The sequence below is a fragment of the Hypomesus nipponensis genome, chromosome 14, assembly GCF_054491055.1.
Source record: "Hypomesus nipponensis isolate SF chromosome 14, ASM5449105v1, whole genome shotgun sequence".
In the NCBI taxonomy this organism is placed as follows: domain Eukaryota; kingdom Metazoa; phylum Chordata; class Actinopteri; order Osmeriformes; family Osmeridae; genus Hypomesus; species Hypomesus nipponensis.
In genome coordinates, this window is record NC_140374.1 from 538,200 (window position 1) to 560,170 (window position 21,971).

The following is a 21,971-nucleotide window of genomic DNA, read 5'->3' on the forward strand; positions in this document are numbered from 1 at the left end:
CAGCACATGTACTGAGCCGCCTCAGTACTGAAGCAGACAAACAGTGCAAACAGGCGACCAGTGACACCTGTTCAAACAGGCGACCAGTGACACCTGTTCAAACAGGCGACCAGTGACACCTGTTCAAACAGGCGACCAGTGACACCTGTTCAAACAGGCGACCAGTGACACCTGTTCAAACAGGCGACCAGTGACACCTGTTCAAACAGGCGACCAGTGACACCTGTTCAAACAGGCGACCAGTGACACCTGTTCAAACAGGCGACCAGTGACACCTGTTCAAACAGGCGACCAGTGACACTTGTTCAAACAGGCGACCAGTGACACCTGTTCAAACAGGCGACCAGTGACACCTGTTCAAACAGGCGACCAGTGACACCTGTTCAAACAGGCGACCAGTGACACCTGTTCAAACAGACGACCACTGACACCTGTTCAAACAGACGACCAGTGACACCTGTTCAAACAGGCGACCAGTGACACCTGTTCAAACAGGCGACCAGTGACACCTGTTCAAACAGGCGACCAGTGACACCTGTTCAAACAGGCGACCAGTGACACCTGTTCAAACAGGCGACCAGTGACACCTGTTCAAACAGGCGACCAGTGACACCTGTTCAAACAGGCGACCAGTAACACCTGTTCAAACAGGCGACCAGTAACACCTGTTCAAACAGGCGACCAGTAACACCTGTTCAAACAGGCGACCAGTGACACCTGTTCTAAGAGAGGTAAAGAACAACACTGGTGTTTGTAGAAAAAAACTCATATTGTTCAAAAGATTACAGGTACTGTAGAACAACATAGAGACATTAAAATAATGACCAGAAGCGGATTTCAGGGGATTTATGACCGGGAGTCGCTCTCATCAACCCATGCAATCACCCGCAGACATCCTGGAGAGACAACCCCATCTCAGAGATGGATGTCTGTGCACAGCACCCAGATGTGTAAACAGGACAGAGACCTGCAAGGTTGTGACCAGCAGAAGAGCTGTGAGGAGGGTTCAGGTGCTAGTGACGGTTCAGATACGGCCTCTAGCTGGGAACCCTCTCGCCCACACAGCGTCTGCTAAATGACTAAATGTAAATGTAGAGCTGGTCAGTATTGAAGTTGTATGTATCAATACCGCCGTAACAGATTTATTCCAAGGAACAGGTCCTTGTGATGAGATAGACATGCACGTGTCATTTCCATCGCTGTGTAAACTAAAGACATCCTCCATTATCAAAGCAAGCTTGTTCCAGTGGATCAACAAAGCAGCAGAACTCTTACCTTTTCACTCTTTACTGTCTTCACGTCCCTGCACTCCCCACTGTCCATGTCTTCAGGCTCACTCTTAATGGCCACCGGCGCCACAACCCCTGTGGCTTCTACCGTCATATTCCCAACCTGCTCGGCCGCAACCAAGTCTGTGTTCAGCGAGCCCTCGAAGGGGAGGACTGGGGCCCCAGACTCCTTCTCAGCGTTAGCCACCCCAGCAGCAACTACCTCCCCTTTCTCCTTCTTAGTTTTCCCAGCAGCCCCGTCCCTCTCCTTCCTCCCGCAGGGCTGCGTGCGCGAGGCCTTGCTGCTCTTCTCGGGTCCCTTCCCGGTGCTGGCGGCTGCTGGCGGCCCCAGGGCCGTGGGGGGGGCTGTGAGGGCGGGGGGGTCGGCGTGGGGGCGCCCCTGGGGGTCCTTCTTGGCCCCGTCTGAGGCAGAGGCCTTGCCACTGTCCTTACAGTTCTTGCTGCGCTTAGATCTGGGTTTGCCATCCTTCCCCTGGGCGGAGGGTACGGGGGTAACAAAGGTCATGTTCTCGGGGAGTGTGGCCACCGCAGCAGCAGGGCCCGCCAGCCCCCCGCCATCCTTACTGACCGACATCTCTAGTTTGTCTTTCTCCAAGTCAGCGTCGAGGTCAATGATCAGATTTCCAACACCGATGTCCCACTCATCACCACTGTCGTAAGTGTCCACTGCGTTTGAGTCCACACCTTTCCCTCCTGCAGTGACACTGCTTAGGGACATCTTAGTGCCAGCGGCCCAGCTGTGCCCCGGGGCTTGGCCTCCTCAGAGGACACGCTCGCACTCAGGGCTGTCTCTCCCCCTGCCCGCTCACCCACATCTTGGCCTGCAAACCAGACAACACATGGTTAGAGAATGCTGCTACGGTCACACTGATGATGCGTTTAGCATAGCAACATAGCTGGTATGTGAGCTAAACATGAGAAAATTGGGTTATCGTTAGCTTGAAACACATTTTCCTTGGGCCTTGTAAGTAGTGTGATGGTAGCTAATGGTAACTTAACGGAACGCATTCTGTTATGTCTGATACGGTAGTGATGTGACTTGGGCCACACCAGCTCTCCTTCAACCCCAAACACACACAGACTCCATCTCCTGCTCTGCCAAAGGCCTGAGATCAGACAGACTAGAGACACATGAACTCATCAAAGACTGGAACCCAGGACCTACTGGCTCCTCCCAGGACCTACTGGCTCCTCCCAGGACCTACTGGCTCCTCCCAGGACCTACTGGCTCCTCCCAGGACCTACTGGCTCCTCCCAGGACTTTCTGGCTCCTCCCTCCCTCAGAGAGTTAGTGTAATGAACACTGACTGGTCTAGAATCCAGGAAGAGCAGAGAGGCACCATGTGCCACAAAACTAATCACCTCCCATGATGCACTTTTAACAATACTGACACTTAAAATATGTAGGTGGAATAAACATATGACCTTATTTCGTTTTTTAGTAGCTGATAAAAAAATCTGTTCATGAGTGATTTTGTGGGAATGTTTGTAAACTTTCCAAATGATAATATCAAAGCATGTTTTAACCAGGCATCAAGTCAGATGCCTCTCAAGCCTTTCCCCAACACTGGGTTGATAACTACCCGCGTGTCAGAAAAGCAGCATCTCTTTTACACTCCTCTCTTCAACCTCCCTGCACCTCCACACAATGACAGGCCTTTCAGACAGTACACAGAGAGAGAGAGGTGGAAAAGGAGGGGGTAAGTTTCCCCTCCCTGACACTGTTTCGGCTGTAAGCTGTAAAACAGGCTGTCATGGCATTATTGACTTATTGACTTATCACACATGCTAATTAAACCCTTGGCAATGTGTGAGAAGCTAAACTACAATTCAATGATTCTATTCATTTCTAACAATGAGGAGGGTAAGGCTGTTTTAGACATGAACACGTCTGATTCACATATGAGCTCAAACAAAGCAAGGACATGGCCTTCTGGTGCATCAACTAGGCAGACGAAAATCTGACATAATACTTTTGTGCCCAAATATGTTTTTGATTGTGGTGTACATGTCATGATACAAATAACACGATGAAGATAGGATGTTTGAAGACCTGGATCTTTAAACATCCTGGTGTGTGTGTGTGTGTGTGTGTGTGTGTGCTTCTGAGTGTCGCCACTCAGCCCTGTGGGCGCTCGCTGGACAGTGAAATACCCTGGCGAAGCTTGATTGGCTGAGAAGCCAGATGGTCAGACAGGGGAGAATAACTCTGGTAGTCTGGTCTAATCCTTCAGTTAGTCACACAGCTCGGGCCAACAGATTTGCTTCAGTTCCCGCCAAACACAACCACCAGCACAAAGATTTACGCAGACACAAAGCCACCAGGAATCCTGCCAGAGCTGGGACACAGACATGAGCTGCCAGACACCTTAACATTAAGAACTGGCCCGCTCAAATTCTGACTCTAAATGACCCTGTAGGTTTATTCAGAAGCCTTAAAACAGAACGCCAGAGGTAATCTGCAAACTGCCCTTTCTAGTGAACGGCCACTAATTCCAGACTTAATTAAACGAACCGTAGTCTGAGGATTTCAGCAGGATCGCACATGATTACAACATGATTACAAAATGTCAGTTTGTTTCATCACCCTTCCAGAAGCAGCTTCATGACCCAACTCTCTAACAGTGTTTCCCACACATAGACTACTTCATGGCGGTGCGCCACAGAGTCAACACCGGCCGCCACATATTGCGTTTCGTTATATATTTATTTTTCGCTATTTAAAACACGCAGCGTATTCGATCAGCTGCATTTTCTTTCCCTGCTGTCCTTCTGTCTGTCACTTCCGCATCTCTCTCACATACACACACACAGTCACAACCATATGGTCACAACGTCAGCACACGTTAGCAACGATGCATAGATCCACCGTCAGCGATTCAGCGAGCCTTCAGCATTAGTGCCGTAGCTTAAAGTCTAGGAAAGTTGAAGCTACTTTTCGCTAGGTACCTACGAACTTAATGCGTCTTAATGTGAGACAAGTGGGTTCTCCTTCGTTCTTTTGGTGAGCAGTCTCACAGGCCCTGCTTACCCGGCATCATGGAGCCGACCAGCTTAATAGTTATTTAGCTAGTGTTGCTACCTGCATATACCTACAGCTGGCAGCTGTGCTCCGTTTTGCTCCTAGACTCAGACCTGGGCCAAGTCAATTGTAGAACTAGCTAACTACTAGACTTCTGCTTTGTGGGAATCGCAGGAGCTAACCAGTCGATAAAAATACAGGAGCACATAGGGCTGAACGATTTGGAAAATAAGCTAATTAAGATTATTATGACAAATATTGCAATTGGATCCAATATGCGATTATTATATGATTTATTATTAATATAGATATATACTACTGATCTCCAGTCAGCAACATAACACACAAAGTTAAGAAAATTTGGGAAAACCTTAATACCGTCTGTACCCTTTTCAAAATATTTTGTTAAATCAAAGCTAAACGTAGGCTAATAACATGTGCGTTGAGCTTTCTTAACTAAATCTGGCTAGCTACCATTTTGGGGAAAAAAACTTGCACTGTGGGGACCATTGGAAATAAAACTCAAGCATCTAAAGGTTCAATCTTTAAAGAAAAGAGGTAGCAACGTTAGCCAGGCAGGTTTTGCACCATACCTGACACTGCCAATTTTGCCTTAAAAAAGTGCAAAGTGTCTGAAGTGTCAGGTTCTGTCGCCATTGTCAAGGTAAAGTGTAACGTGCACCAAAGTAAAATCGCAGCCTTTGCAATTACAAAATATTGTTTTGTCACATCGCGATATTATTGCAAATGCAATTATTGTTCAGCCCTAGAAGCACACCCCACAATTTCCCCACAAATTGTACCCTGTCTAGTTATTTATGTTATTAATTCAGGTCAGGTCAGGCCTTTCGCCACTCATGAAATTCTTGTATCTTTCAACATTGGACAAAAGCACTTCTGAATATTTTTGAAATAATATCTAATTTGATTTCAGGTGTGCACTGCTGTCAGTGCACACTGACATGACAAGGATACACATTTAAATTCTAATGATAAGACTGATAAGCCTACTAAACATAATATACAAATTAAGATTAAAATTAAGAAGGGTAAACTAAGTTAGGTTAAGAAATGCTAATGGACTAAAATTAGCCTGTCGTATCTTTACTTGGGTAAAACAAACAACTGTGAAGGAAGACATCAATTCCTGCAGGAGATTTTCTAATTAGTACCGCTCAGAAATGAGCAAGACTCCATCTGGGCAGTCTGCATTAGAAGCTCTGTGTGGCTGCAGCTCCACCACCTCCTGAAGCTCTGTGTGGCTGCAGCTCCACCACCTCCAGAAGCTCTGTGTGGCTGCAGCTCCACCACCTCCTGAAGCTCTGTGTGGCTGCAGCTCCACCACCTCCTGAAGCTCTGTGTGGCTGCAGCTCCACCACCTCCAGAAGCTCTGTGTGGCTGCAGCTCCACCACCTCCAGAAGCTCTGTGTGGCTGCAGCTCCACCACCTCCTGAAGCTCTGTGTGGCTGCAGCTCCACCACCTCCTGAAGCTCTGTGTGGCTGCAGCTCCACCACCTCCAGAAGCTCTGTGTGGCTGCAGCTCCACCACCTCCTGAAGCTCTGTGTGGCTGCAGCTCCACCACCTCCTGAAGCTCTGTGTGGCTGCAGCTCCACCACCTCCTGAAGCTCTGTGTGGCTGCAGCTCCACCACCTCCTGAAGCTCTGTGTGGCTGCAGCTCCACCACCTCCTGAAGCTCTGTGTGGCTGCAGCTCCACCACCTCCTGAAGCTCTGTGGGCTTTTGCATTTGCAAACGTAGCGTTATTAACGCCATGGCCAACACGCAGAAAGCGCACGCTGTGATACTTCAGTTTACGTCAAATTTACGAAACCTGCAGGTCATCGGGTAATCAGCGCCTTTCTCCGCCCACTATACCGTACATTGCGAGCATTTAAACGCACAATTGAAAGGGCCTCCTTCTTTCTTTCTACCATGGATAAGCCACCAAAGGAGGGCAAGGAGTTTAACAACTGCTGGAATGGAATGTGAACGCTGAGTCAGGGATTCAATGTAATCTTTGATTTCTTCCAGTAACTGTAATATTGCATGGCTGCTTAATCTGTAACGCCTAATGATTTTGTGTTGAACTCAACTGAAAAGTGTGATCCTTGTGGCAAAAATCATTTGGCCTATGTCTTCGTCTTGCTCGGGTTACTGCTGGCATTTCACCAGGAGGCATATGCGCATCCTGGTTTACGCCTGCTTTTAACAGGCAGAGAATTTTCACCACAGTTTCACAGGCGGTGTTTGTACATACCGTGGAATACATAATTAGGCGCACTTTAAGAATTCCCTCCCATCTCTTTATGGGAAACTCCCACTTTCCCCTTGACCCTCCCGTGAATGAAAATGCATGACTCGGAAAAGCACAATTTGCCATTTTCAGTCCCCGCGACAGGCAGTCTGCATTTTTACCTCAGTGCGGCATGTTTGTACATACTTCACCATGCTTTTACGCGCACATTGCGAAACAAATACGCCTGAAGTGGGCGCAAAAGCATTAGTACATGAGAAGAGTCTAAAGAGCTGACATGAAGCCCTACATGACTCCAGAAGAAGAAGAGTGACTGACACTTTCTCTACCCCTTATTAGATCTGCTGGGTTCCCCTCAATTCTACCTGGAACAATCAGCAACACAAATCCTTCTTCACTTTGTTACTGAGGAAACACAGATCCTGTTTGACAGGCAGCGACAACCTCTGCTAAACACTTCTCCTCTTCCCACCAGGGAATGTTCATAACACAGGTATGTCATTTCAAAATCACAACATCGCTTTACTGCATAAACCTGTCAAAGACAAAGTATTTTGCTTCAAGAACTTAGGCTAGTACTTCTACTCATCTGACTTAGGATTTCCATAACTAGAAAAGGGCTTTGGATGGAGACGAGTATTGAAAATAACAGCAGTGTAGTGTTACCTTAGCAACTAGACTCTGCCCATGGTTCAGCCTCCCCCCCCCCCCAAACAAAAAAAAAGTACGATATGAAAGATCTCACAGACAGCTGTTGTCCTTGGCACAAAAGTAAGATGCCTCACTCAACTGTCATTGATGTGGAGGCCGCTTGGAGATAGTTTTGACAACAGCCGTGGCGAGAAGGTTGCCTGTTTTTGCTCACTGAGCATGCCACCTCCACTTTACAACAAAGTCTGTGTTCGTGTGTGCTTGTGTGAACAGTAATTGGGGTACGCTTAAGAGCTTTCACAAGCATATGGCACACGTTTCGTTCCACTGATCTCTCCACATCAAACATTTTCCTTTTAATACATCCCATTCCGGCAGATCATTGCTTTTTATCCACCGTACCTCTATGGAAAAAGATTCCTGCTAGAATACCATGATGTAGCAAAAGCCTGGCATCTATTTAATCCAGGAGGGCTGTGTGCCTGGCTGCCAGAGCTGGGCTCAGCAGCGAGCAGGGCTCAGCAGAGAGCAAGGCTCAGCAGAGAGCAGGTCTCAGCAGAGAGCAAGGCTCAGCAGAGAGCAGGGCTCAGCAGAGAGCAGGTCTCAGCAGAGAGCAGGTCTCAGCAGAGAGCAGGGCTCAGCAGAGAGCAGGGCTCAGCAGAGAGCAGGGCTCAGCAGAGAGCAGGGCTCAGCAGAGAGCAGGGCTAAGCAGAGAGCAGGGCTCAGCAGAGAGCAGGGCTCAGCAGAGAGCAGGGCTCAGCAGAGAGCAGGGCTCAGCAGAGAGCAGGGCTCAGCAGAGAGCAGGGCTGGAGCCCTGCCTCGCCACACCAGTCAGTCACAGAAACCCTGGTGGCTGTCTGGGCTGCTGCTGCTCTGTAAATAACGTCTCTAAACTAATTTAGCTTTCCCTGCCACATGCCAGTGAGCCGTAGGAGTGAACAGGGAGGAGAGGCAGCAGTGAGCCTGGGCAGGCAGGCCCCCAGCCCCTCCCTCCATACGAAAGGCCTAATTAACACAGGCATTCACAGCGGTTGCCTCCATCTGATGAGAAATGTGGAGGGAAAATAAAGCAGCGAAGGAGGGAGATGACAGACGGGGGGTCAGATCGATTCCTACTGCCGTTCTGACAGCCTCTCTTTGGTGCTTTCAGAAACCAGCGAGAAAACAGGCAACATGACGAGCAGCAGGAGAAAACAAGAGATTACGCACAGAACTCTGACCCTATTGAGGAGTCTTTCTGCTTGTCTGCTGCGCTGTCTTTTAGTTTTAATTCCCCCATCACTGCAAAGTAATTGAGGATCTCAAATAAAGAATGGCTTTTCAAAGCCTGTTGGCTGAGAGAGAGAAAGTGACAGGCTGTGTGTGAATCAGAGAGAGCTCTGTGAAGAGGCCCGGGGGGGCAGCACTTCCTCTTGGTTAGATTAGGTGTTACATTAGATGAAAGCACTGCAGCTGTTTTTATCTTCCCTTCTGGGTCTTTTCCCCCTCCTCCTGAGAGAGCGTGTGGAGACCTCAGAGGGCAGAAGCAGCCCTGTGGTCCGACAGGCAGGAGAGGGGTGATCCAACTTGTGTTTGGAGATTATGTCACCCTGAGTGATCCAGGCAGTGCTCTGACTCCCGGCTCTGACTGCTCTGCTATTGACTGAGGCTGCCAGCAGCAAACACTCACTGAACCCAAACAGGTAGCTTCACCCGCCGGCATTCTTCAGCTCTCATTAGGGGAGACAGGCAGCTCCCATGCAGCCCACAGGACGCCTGCCAGGCTAGTAAGTCACCAGGTTTCACCATCAGCCCATTGCTGCCACCTCCAGCCGCCAACCTAGCAGCTGCAGGTGAACCTCTCTGTGGCCTGGCCAGGGCTAGGGGGGCAGCTGTACTGTCTGGGGAGGCCATGTTGCCATAGTAGTCACTTCAGAAGAATCAGACAAAACAGTAACACTATCTGTACTGAACAGGAAGAGCACAGTAAGAGGGTTCACAGGGTAAAAGCTTCGATGCCCTTGTGTGTATGTTTGGATCAGCATCATTCTTCAAATCCTGTTTTGGGGTTGGCTCACAATAGCACAGTTAACCTGCCAAGGGAAACTGGCATTTTGCCTACGCTACAATTAGTTCATGGATATTGTTTTTAATGTTTTAATGAAGGATTAGCCCTCTCTGGTCTGGAACGTGGTGTTCGCTTCGCCGAATGCCCAAGTGGGCAGCTGACGGACTGTAGGGAAATTTAAAAAGGTGATGTTCAAGTAAATGATTTCCCAATTCATCCACAGCACTCTATTCTTCAGCATTCACACCTCTCTCTCACTGAATCAATATTTCATGTACAAGAGAGCAGATTTCCCCTCTGGAAGAGAAGTGAATTCCAACAGTAATTTGTCATTTCAATAACGCCGGGCCAAAAAATAACTGTTTCCACAAGAGTATCCATGGCAACAGACTCACTGAATAAGAAATTCCATTTTGATCCCAATTTCGCATCATGCCAGTCGTGATGAAAGCCTGTACGATATAAGATGGACCTAGTCCCTAGTTTTGATAACATAGCCTGGGGATCAGACACTGGATGGGCTCTGTGATTGGCACCTTTAAGGAAAAGAGAGATATCCTCCAGCCATGCAGATAACCACTCCATAAGAGATATCCACCAGCCATGCAGATAGCCACTCCAAAAAAGATATCCTCCAGCCATGCAGATAACCACTCCATAAGATATATCCTCCAGCCATCCAGATAACCACTCCATAAGAGTTATCCTCCAGCCATGTAGATAACCACTCTAGGCCTGTAACAACGAATCGATTAAATCGATTAAAATCGATTAAGTGTTGGCAACAAAAGTCTATCGATTTGTTGTGTCGCGCGATTATTACGCCACTCAATATGTCGCGGAGATGTTTGAGTATTTAAAAAAAGTTTAGTTGAGCGTGGAGCAGAGCGGAGGTTGACGAAAGGCCATTGGAGAGACGTTGTTGAGTAACGTTGTTCTGAAACACATGGCAGAGGCAGAGAAATCAGTACGACCCAAGTCATCTAAGGTGTGGGAGCATTTCACACTAAATACATCGAAAAAGTGTGTTAATTGACCGAGGTGAAGTTAGTTTGAAATAAAAATACCCCCCGGAAAATTGCCAAATCAACACGGAAACTGTGTCCATATGCTATCAAAATGTGTTCCTACCAGTGTAGGTGCGCATCTTTTACTGTCACTTGCAATCAGGAATAGAAATGGACAGCAAATATACCATTGCTCAAATATACTTTTCCTCAAAAAACTTCTCATGACTGCAACATAACATAAAAACCACTAGCAAACAAAGCATTGCTAGGAATATGCCTCAACACTGGTCATTTGGAAATGCATAAACATTATCACAATCAGGGATAAAATTACATTCTGAATATCCAAATACACCGACACTAATTTGTAATATTCAATTTCATTTTTTATTCCGAGACAAACTCTTATTAAATTATCTAGCACTTCTTCTGGTTTTACTCCTTCTTCCTCTTTTTCCTGGCCACCTCTAAGGGCACTAAATGTTGATGATCCTAGCCAACTCCTTCAGCTGAGTAACAGCCTGGGAATGGCCCCTCACCACAAGATCAATGGAGGACAAGGCCTGTAGGGTCTTACTTTTGAGAGGTAGTTTGTTCTACTTGCCACAAGCTGTGTATGCCTTGGTCACCTTCCTAATAAAATCCATGACAGTAGGAGATTTATTTAAGACTGCAAGGGAAGCTCGGCTTCCCCTAAAACAGGGGTACTGGATTAGAAACTCGAAAGGTCCACTCACCAAATTTCAGTCCAGGGTCCGGAACGGCCCTTACCTCTCCCATTGACTTAAATTCCAAATTGACTTAGGAGGGCACAGTGTCCGTGCCTCTGGGCATCTTTCTCTCATAGACTAACAGAGTTCTGGGGGTAATTTTGTTCAAAGTGTCTATGCTTTGTGTCATAATGACATTTCACGTTACCTCTACCAATTTTGACAAGAGCAACCGTCTCTTTGCAGATTAACACATCGGTTTTGTGCTCCCCGCCGGCAACACAAATGCGTACTCGTCAATCCATTCTGTCTGAAATTTGCGATTTTCGGATTGAATTTTTCGCTGGGTTTTGTCACGCCATGATTTTTGCTAAGGAAGAAACAGGTAGGCTAGCTACCGTTAGCAAATTGATTAGCCTGCGTTGTTGCGACTGACACACACAAAAGAGGGAGGCGCCGAAAAGCGCGCTGTTTGCATCCCTGCACAATGTAAAAAAAAGGCTGTCTGGTTACAAATACTTTTGCTCAAAAACTTAACTCAGAAACATAACATGAAAACCACTAGCAAACATAGCATTGCTAGCAAAAATACTACAACACTCGTAATTTGGAAATATATAAGCATTATCACAATGTAAAAATAAACATATGTTTATATAACTATATAGTTATTACAAAGTTAAAAAATAGTAATAGTAAATAGTAAACACGACTGCCGCGCAGCACAATTGCTGTGATATTTCTAATAACATCATCTCGCAGCACCTCATATTCTGCGTCTTGTGCGGCATACAATCCTGAACTTGCACCAGTACTAGTTACTTACTTTACTTGAGTTCGCAAATATCAAAAAGTAAATACCCTGGGATTTTTTATTGACAGTGTACAGTAGCTAGAGCTAACATCAGAGCCATAATGAGGCTCTGGCTAAAATGTACTAGCTTGCACTGACAACCTTCAGTTGGTAGCTAACATTGTTAGCTAATGTAAGCTACTTGCCAGTAGCTAGCTATCTAAGGTAGCTAACGTTTTCACATCAAAGAGTTCAACTTTATCTCCTCTTCCCCAAAAAATGCTTGGAATTTTCTAAAATTATGTCTCGACTTTTGACTGGTACTGTAGCTTCAACAGTACGTTTACACTCAGCTCACGATTCAATACGTATCACAATACTGGGTGTACAATACAATACATATCACAATATTTTGAACAACATTTTAAATTATACTGAAATTCACTCAACAGATTTATTTGCAAAACATTTAAAATTGTCAATAATTCACTTTGTTGTACATACTATTTAGTTAACTCCGTTCAAGCCATTTCTGTGAATGCAATATGCACGCATGATGCAGGTGCAGAGTAGGTCACGTCCTGGTAGCTCAACCAATAGGATCAAACGGACGTCGTATTGTAAAAATATTGCCATAACTCTACGAAACATATTATACAAATGTTGTATTGCAATATATTGTTCCACGATATATTCTGGTAGATGGTTTATATTCGCGCACATGCATGGCTTTCAGATGGTGAAAAAGATTGCTAGTGTTTCCATCTTTGGCTAACAACATTTTACAACACAACTGTTTGTTGGTCGATGGCTAACTTGAAAACAGACCATTTCCAAATGACAGAAGAGGCCCCCTTTTTTTTTTTTACCAATTCTTCTTCATCAAATCAACCCTACTGGCGTTATTTTCGGACATCAGTAACGCTTACTTACAGTTACACTTGCCAACAGAAGCAATTTACTCCAATGAATGTTTGCTTCCTCTGGAGCCTCTCGCGCTAGCTTGTTTGTTGACTTTCATTGGCTGGTACAATGCATGCAGCGTCCATGCTTGATTGTTTTTTTAGTAAAAGATACACATTTGAAGTAGCCCAGTAGGCTGTATCACTTGACTTATATTTTATACCAAACAGAAACACTTTACTTAATACATTTAATAATATATTGTGATATCCATGATATGGCTAAATCCATATTATGGTACAATGCCATACCGGTGTTTGCGTTCATACCGGTATACCTTCCACCCCTACCTCAGACCCAGCCTCAGACCTAGCCTCAGACCCAGCCTCAGACCTAGCCTCAGACCCAGCCTCAGACCCAGCCTCAGACCCAGCCTCACACCCAGCCTCACACCCAGCCTCACACCCAGCCTCACACCCAGCCTCACACCCAGCCTCACACCCAGCCTCACACCCAGCCTCAGACCTAGCCTCAGACCCAGCCTCAGACCTAGCCTCACACCCAGCCTCAGACCCAGCCTCACACCCAGCCTCACACCTAGCCTGTCCCTCCCTCCTCTATCTGGTCGCAGCAGACCGGTGCTGTTGGGTCAGCAGGGACTCGGGTCCAAGCCACACACTGTGCAGAAATCTACAGAGAAACACTTTCATATCACCCCTTGTGCTGCCAGATAAGCAGCAGAGAAAGAAATGAAACATTTCCTACTGCTTTCATCTCGATTCCCTTGGCGCATATAAAGCAGGGCAGTCTGAACACATCAGAGTTCACTCCATCATGATCAGTGGATGAGTCTGGGAGAGAAAAAGGGGAAAAAAGCGATTTGGCAGGCAGAATGAGAGCCCCCCTGGGTAATAGGTTCTCAGAGAGGGAGCGTGCAGTCCCGGCCGCCTTGTCACAGATCATTTCCAGGTCGTTTACACACTGCAGCAGGGCTCTGGGCCACACTGCAGCAGGGCTCTGGGCCACACTGCAGCAGGGCTCTGGGCCACACTGCAGCAGGGCTCTGGGCCACACTGCAGCAGGGCTCTGGGCCACACTGCAGCAGGGCTCTGGGCCACACTGCAGCAGGGCTCTGGGCCACACTGCAGCAGGGCTCTGGGCCACACTGCAGCAGGGCTCTGGGCCACACTGCAGCAGGGCTCTGGGCCACACTGCAGCAGGGCTCTGGGCCACACTGCAGCAGGGCTCTGGGCCACACTGCAGCAGGGCTCTGGGCCACACTGCAGCAGGGCTCTGGGCCACACTGCAGCAGGGCTCTGGGCCACACTGCAGCAGGGCTCTGGGCCACACTGCAGCAGGGCTCTGGGCCCCCGGACAAGCCTGCCTCCACCAAGTTTCCAGATTGATTTTCCCGGAAGAGTGAAACACAGCTATGGAGAATTTACAGGAGACTCCACCAGAGCACTGATCTCAGCTGAGCCCAGGCCACTTAAACGTCCCTGCATCCAACCTGAATTTCCCTTCGGTCATCCGTGTGATCAGCACACACGACTATAGCAACTTAACTGTTCATGAGACAGTATTGACTCTGCAGTCCCTGTATTAACATTAGTTAAGTGGGCATATTTGAAATGTTTTGAATGTTCCACAGTATAGTCCAGGATGTGATTAGCCTGTCTTCTTGATGGTACAACTTGTCCCTTCTCTCACTCCTGGCCAGTAATCCAGCAAGCAGGCGTTACAAACAGACTTTTTACAAGCATGGGCTTCATTTCCCATGAACACTGTTCAACACAGTCTAGATGGACAGTGTCTCTCTGAACAGTCCTTCCATCAGCACGGTGGCTCAGTGGTTAGCACTGTCGCCCCACAGCAAGAAGGTCCCTGGTTCAAACCCCGGTCGCTCCCTTTCTGTGTGGAGTTTACATGTTCTCCCCGTGCCTGCGTGGGTTTCCTCCGAGTACTCCAGTTTCCCCCACCATCATAAAGACATGCATCGTATGAATGTGAATGAATGTTGGTGGTGATTGGAGGGGCCGTAGGCGCTGATTAGCAGCCATGCTTCAGTCAGTCTGCCCCAGGGCTGCTGTGGCTACAGGTGTAGCTTACCACCACCTGTTTGACTATGAATGAGTGTGAGTATGAATGGGTGAATGAGAGGCAAACACTGTAAAGCGCTTTTAGTGCCGCTAAGTAGGGATGGAGATTTGAACTGATTTCACTATTTCGAATATCCGGATAATCTATTTTTGTTAATGTGGTTCCGTTATGTAATTAGCCTGACGTGACACGCAAAGCATACAGTAAACACATGAACCACCACACATTCTGGCAATAATTGGGACTGTTAAGCTATTAGATTAAATAAGGGTTGAATAAAGAAAACAAATGAAAGATCAATTTATTAACATGACGAGAAGGCAATGAACTTGAAAAAAGCTGCGTCTTCAGACGTAGGCTCTTAATTTGGCGGAAAAGCAATTAGCCTATTATTATGTGAAATAAAAAGTAGGCTACATTGGACTAAATTAAACACATTGGGTAGGCTATCCTCGATAAAAACGACACATGGAGAAATATTGCTTATTAACATGGATATGAACTTGGAACCGGAATTCTATAGGATACAGTGCGCCACCACACAATGCAAACATAAACAGACGATTACGCTAGCTCTACATGGCTACTGGTAAGAAAATAAATAAGCCACAAGTGCATTAGCCATACGCATTTTTATTCAGGAAAATGAGCATGTAAACATGCTCAGGGGAGAGGCAAGTACGGAGTCGATTTACGAGCAGGCCGGCGTAGAAAAGACTGCAGAAACTGAGGTTGCTGCAAGGTACTGCTTAGCCAGGACACAATGCTTCTTGTAGCGCCAAATGAAATGAAAGGAGACTCGCAGCAGAACACAGGTAGCCTGACGTTGTCATACTGATAATTCTAGTCAGAATATGAGTCTGAGAACTCTCCGTTGGGCTTTGACTACGGGGCGTGTTTCAAACGAGCCTGGAAAACAAATGCCTCTTCGCTCAATTGGATAGACCTACAACCAATCAGAGCAACGTAATATGTTGTTTGTTCAAAACTAATTCAACTTAAGCGCTCTTTTGTGACGTGGGTGATTACGTTACTGCTGATCATCTGTCCATCATCGTATAAAGCCCGCCCTGGCAATTTCATTGGTACGCCCAGATTCTGGTTTTCTGTAGTTGTTCCCCAATACGAGACCCTCCAGACCCAACTTCCCGACCAAATTTTTTTGTGGGCGGGGAGAAGTTGGGCTGGCAGCCAGGCTAGAACACAGGCATAGCTTACCTTTTATTGATGGTAGGATCAATTTTCTAACGTCAAAACTATTAGAATTCACAACATGACGCAACGGTTTTTCATTAAAACATTTTTTTTTATGAAACTACGCTCATAAGTATTCGAAAAAAGTATTCGAATACTAACTTACTTTAGGATATCCGGATATTCGATTAACCACGCCCATCCCTACCGCTAACGTAGAAAAGCGCTATATAAATGCAGTCCATTCCATTCCATTACACTATTCAGGGGAAGCCTGGGGTGGCTCTGTGCTTGCGTCGTTTGCCTGCACTTTGGCTTGTTAGGTGAAAGCTTGTTCTTTCAAGGTTTTCTTACTGAAAGGTAAGTCAGGCTCAAAATATAAGACCATGTTTTAAAAGCAGTGGATTAATGATTATATTCACAGACAAGTGCTCTAATTAGGCTTCATAAAACTGCTTCCAGGCATGTTTCAAGTTGAATGAACAGTCACTGGAATTCCACAAGTCTAAGATATGAGACTTGCAACTTGTCATAACTCCACTCCAACTTTAAGAGCTAGGCATGTCTCATCAACTGTTGGCTTCTACAGTGGTGTGAAACAGGAAGAACTCCCGTAACCATCAACTAGAGTTACCACACAGGACTGTAAAACATGCCAGGAATGCAAAGGGCCTATATTTGATCATTGTTAGATAGGTAAGTCAATTTAAGTTTTTTTGTTCCTTTAATAAAATGTATTTAACCTAGTTGTGAAGCTCTTCATAACAGGCCGAATCCCTTGATGAGATCAGAAAATAGAGTATTTCTATAAAAGAACCACAACAATCAAAATGGTGTGATGTCAGAAATAAACAACATGAGCCCTTGTCTCATAGTCCCATCCCAAGCCTGTGCTGAGAATTTGGAATCATTTACAGATTCAACAAGAAATCTGATTAAGATGTTGAGAGCCACTGTTGCACAACAAACAACTGAACATGAACCAACAGAATGAAGTCTTCATGGTCAAGTGGATGTTGCAAGAGGAGTTAAATGCCCTTCCAACAACACAGTAGTTATACTGGGGCTAAGGTTAATGTTCCCCAGCCCTCCACAGGTAATAAACCCCTGTCACAACTAGTGACCCAACCCAGTAACAGATATTACACACTCCACACCACACCTTCAGAGAGTTCCAGTCTTTCAAGTAATAAGCCCCCGTTCAAGAGTTGAGCATTAAATAAGCTGCACGGTCTGTAGAGTTCTTGGGACAAAGCTGCAATACAGTACATAACAAAGTGTTTCATTCTGCTGAAATTGTGTCAATGTTTAATGTAACAAATACCAATTGAGGTGTTATTACAATTTGTATTTTTAAATTTATTTGTATAATATTACAGCTCATCTTCGTTGGTCAAAGGCACAAAAATATTTACCCGGACAAGCGACTTTTGAGCATGGAAAAGTGAAACGTAAATGTACTTGTCCAAAGGACAATGTCCTCTCCTACACCAGTACTCCTAGCTGCAGTCAGTCCCTCTCAAATCACAGGTCCATAACACTGCAGAACACGCTGCAGTCAGGCACTAAATCACAGGCTGTTTCCTTGGCACACATTATTGATCAATTAAACCCTTAAATGAACTCAGCCTCGGTCCTACAGGAACAGGCCTCTACTGATTTCCAAATGACCGTAATTTAATAAATCACCTTTAATAACTAGGGCTTTCTCCCTCACACCAGCTGTTGAAGCAAGAAGGAATCTGACCTTCCCGTGGACGGAGGACCCGGACAGAGAGGTCACAGAGAGGTCACAACACAGCCCAGAGCCCAGAGACCAGGCTGTTGTGGGGGGATTCCAGCACTGCCTGTTCTGATTAGACTCAAGTGATTACTGATGTCTCTGATGAATGTTTAGAAGTCAGCAAGTGTTGCTTTCCTGCTTAGGAGGACGAAGCTTAGTGTACCATTTAATTCACCAGAGATTCACTTGGGTCAGCTAAACTAAAGGACTTAGAAATCCTGTCAAATTCAAATGAAACCCTAACTAAAAGCGGTGGGGTCCATACTTTAAAATCTTGATAAAATTCACAACTCGAGTTATGGAGTTAGATCATCAGGCCGCAGTTCTTCAAAGTGTATTTAATTAATACGTGATCAGCTGGAGTCTTTGTACATCATATTTGCATTCTGTTACATCTTAAAATGATTACAAATGATATGACTCACTAAGAGGACTCAATTGAAATTGACTAGACCTCAAACCTGATCAACGACATTTGAATCAAAAATTACATATGGGCTTTAAGTGGTTGGAAACACATGGTTCTATAAACTAGAGCACCATGACACAGGAGATTACAGCCATGTCTAAGATGCATTCATCCATAGAGCTTCTCTGAATCGTATCTGATCAGTGAGGAAAGCTGTTTGTGTTCTTTCAGAGAAGGTCTCTGGATAAGAGCATTTACTAAATGACTAAATGTAAATGAAGGAATCCTGTATGTCATTAGACATGGCTGTTTTCTCCTGTTTGTCCCTAGTTTATGGGTCAGTGACATGACGCCTCAATTTACTGTCCGACTGCATTTTCTCCAGTTAAAAATGGTCTAGATTTGTAGAAAAAAACACCATTATATTTTGTGTCTCCCCTTTATGTAATCACATTCATTTTTCAAAAATAATTTGGCATTTTTTAATTCTTTTGTTACTGAAAGTGTCAAAATATCATGTGGTGCAACCGGTCAGGCATGAGTGCTATTTTGGAAACTTCTGCAAATTTACTCAATGTAAAAAAAATGTATTTTATTCCCTGTTTGGCATAATTTCCAAAGTGTTTTGTAGTCTTATGAAATTACATTGCTCTTGTATTGATATTTCTGTCAAAATATACAAACAAACTTTGTCCGAGTATGCCCATTTTATGAAATATCATGCGGTGCGACCATCAAGAAATTACAATTTTGGACCTTTAATTTTGAATTACACTGAAAGACTGGAAGTTGCATCACACATCAGTTTGCAAAGGACTTGAAAGCAACAAGCAGGTTTATAACCCTCTCTATTACTTTGAAGAAAATAACTTTTTGAACGGCTGGTTTCCACTTTTGGATGTCATGTGGTATGAACAGACAATAAATGTTCATTTTTATTTACAAATTGATATTTTGATGTTGTAGTACCCTTCTGCAAGAAACTGGCTAGTTTTATTTAAGTGGCCAGTGCTGTGTCTGTAAATTTTAACAGAATTTTAAAAAATCATGTGGTGCGACCATTGAATCATGCCTTCCAAGACTGAAATATGTCCAATATTGACAGGTTTTGTGCTCCTCTTTTCTTTAGGTGGTTTGTATACAAATAGTAATTTATTTTAATAATTTATAAACAAGATTTTAAGGATTTTCAAAAAAAATTCATGTATTTCAGAGACAATGGTTTACAATTAGTATTTGTACAGAAAAATAACATTTTCAGAGTTGCCATGGAAAATGTGTTAGTCAAGGCGGCAGGCGTGTGTTGTTAAGGTGGCCGCCTTAACTGCAAAGTGCTGCGGGAAACCCTGAGTTTATTAATAATAATAATAGTAATAATATTACAATAACAATGCTATATTATTCTAATCCATTTATCAATTGCCAAGTAAAAACTGCTCGCCACAGGAAACGCATCAATTCCGACCCTGCAGCAAGGGCAGAGTAGCCTGGTCCTACCAGACTCTCATACATTTCATTTGTACAGAGTCTGGGCTCTCCTCATTGACAAGCGTTAACTTTCTTGAAGGTAGGTACTCTGTTGAAGTTAAAAACTGTTGGATCTGCCCAGAGCCACTGTGGATCTGCCATAACCAATCGGTAGCGTTCGCCTTACCCAACTCCTTCACCACTAACGGAGCAAGCTGGAAAATCTCACTTTTCCCAAACCCTGTGTGGAGGAGGACCACAACATCATGGCCACCAACAAAACTCAGCAAAGATTGTTCTTGCTCCGGCTTGAACTTCTGGATATTTGGCATGGTTGTCAACTCAATTACACATTTCCTATAACCATTTCACAGAGGACAGTTTTGAAAACCTGGGACAATGTAAAGCAGGATTTGCTATGAATCTGTTGCTGAAAAGAGGTGCTGTTCTGACCTTATGTTCATAACAACCGCAAGCTGTAGTATGATGTCGCTAACAGTTATTATCAATGCTACGTATCCTGCCTGTATCTAGCATAGGTAGAATGTGTGATGCAGTGTTTCTGCCATGGGCGCTAGGTTTAGGGGGGACGCTAGGTACAAGTCCCCACCAATATTTTAAGATGCCAAAATTGTCCCCACCAATATTTTAGCAAACTCCTTTGTGCTGCAATTTGGATCTATTCAGGAAAAAAATATTTTGCACACGAGCGTGCGAGACAAGAGGATGTCATTTTATTGGCTGAAGTGGCAGATTCAGAAACACTCCGTGAATCTTGACTTAGATAGCTAGAGCTAACTGAAGCCGAGTTGAATCACGATAGTTTGTTTGCTAAGCGGTAGTGCTAACGTTACCCACCTAAGTCGATCCTGTTTGCTTCGACAACAGAAGTGGAAACATTGGCTATTTCACAAGATGCATCAGGGCTCATAGAACAGTACCCGGGCCATTTTCAGTCCAACCAATGTTACATACCCTATTCAGAGACCAGTGTGAAATACCACAAAAACCCAGTCAATCATTACATTTACATTATATTTAGAAGACGCTCTTATCCAAAGCGACTTACAGTAAGTACAGGGAAATCCCCCCCCCCCCCCCCCCCCCGAGGCAAGTAGGGTGAAGTGCCTTGCCCAAAGACACGTCATTTTGCACGGCCGGGAATGAAACTGCTAACCTTCTGATTAATAGCCCGATTCCCAAACCGCTCAGCCATCTGACCCTCTTGACCCAATCACCCCTTTAAAAGGGATTCAGGAAAAAGCCTTTTCTGGTTTTAGTACATTACGTCTAATATTCTGAATGGACAATGAAACTGATTATATAAAAAACTGATCTGTAATCAATACTCAAGGAAACAATGTGTTCTAGTCTTTACAGAAGAAGAGATCATCAAGGGATCAACTGTTTACAACCTCTCTGTGATGAGAAGAATGAAGTCATCATCCTGGGCTGAGTACTATTTAACACTCCAAATGAAAGGTGCCATCAGATAAAATAAAAAAATAAACTCAGAATATTCCATGATGTAACATCTAGCTTGGATAAAGATGGTCATAGAAGCTCCTATGTCAAACTGTCTTCCTGACTGCAACCCTGTCAGACCTGATGGTGGTCGTTAGGATGTCATCTGCAGTCTAATTTCACTACCACAACCCTCGCAAAAGCAATCTAGCTCACGGATTGATTTGCCTCGCCTCACCAATTCGCTGCAAATAACATTCAATGGGTGGCAAAACATGTAAAATGTCAAATTGCGAAATTGACTTTCCGCAGACTGGAGGATGAGGGAGGCATCAGTGAGACGATCACTGCTGAAAAGGTAGACCGAGAGTGATCCACGAGAACACAAACAGGAAGCTGACGTCCTCCCAGCATGCACTGCTCCAGCCTCTCCTGCCTCCACGCATCGTGACCCAGTTCAGAAGGAGTTTGTCACTGGCCCCGCAGGGTGCTGCCTCTATGAACGAGCCAGTCCAGCCACTCTCTCACTGGCACATTTATTTTGCAGGAAATAGTTTTCCAAAACCTCAATTTTGAAAAGTAAAAAAAGTTGAGATGTCAGGCAACTGAGATGTGAGGTACAAATCCTAAAAATATCCAGCACTAATCTTTCATTTAAGCCTTGACACAAATAAAAGTTTGCACCCATCCTGTCAGTGCTTAATTATATGAGGATAAAGACTGCCTTATAAAACACATGGGCCAACCAGATAAGCTGATCAACCTACTGTTCTAAACTGACAGCTGTCTAGGTGCATTAAGTCTGTCTGTGAGTCAACCTAAGCAGGTGTAAATCACAAGAGAATCCCAGAAGAGTAATTAAGGGAAATCCTTGG

At 45.1% G+C, this 21,971-nt stretch overlaps 1 protein-coding gene across 2 annotated transcripts in view; it reads right to left on the minus strand.

The window, feature by feature from the left end:
• znf609a (zinc finger protein 609a) overlaps positions 1-21,971 on the minus strand; it is a 91,364-nt gene that overhangs the window by 56,606 nt on the left and 12,787 nt on the right. The window contains exons 1-2 of one of the 2 annotated variants that reach the window (XM_084671571.1): positions 12,710-12,755; positions 1,276-2,110 (exon numbers count right to left, since the gene is read on the minus strand). In XM_084671571.1, coding sequence (XP_084527697.1) covers positions 1,276-2,007 — 732 coding nt within the window. In that variant the 5' untranslated portion in view covers positions 2,008-2,110; positions 12,710-12,755. Of the gene's footprint in view, positions 1-1,275; positions 2,111-12,709; positions 12,756-21,971 lie in introns of those variants that run through there. The other variant, XM_084671570.1, reaches the window with a different exon arrangement.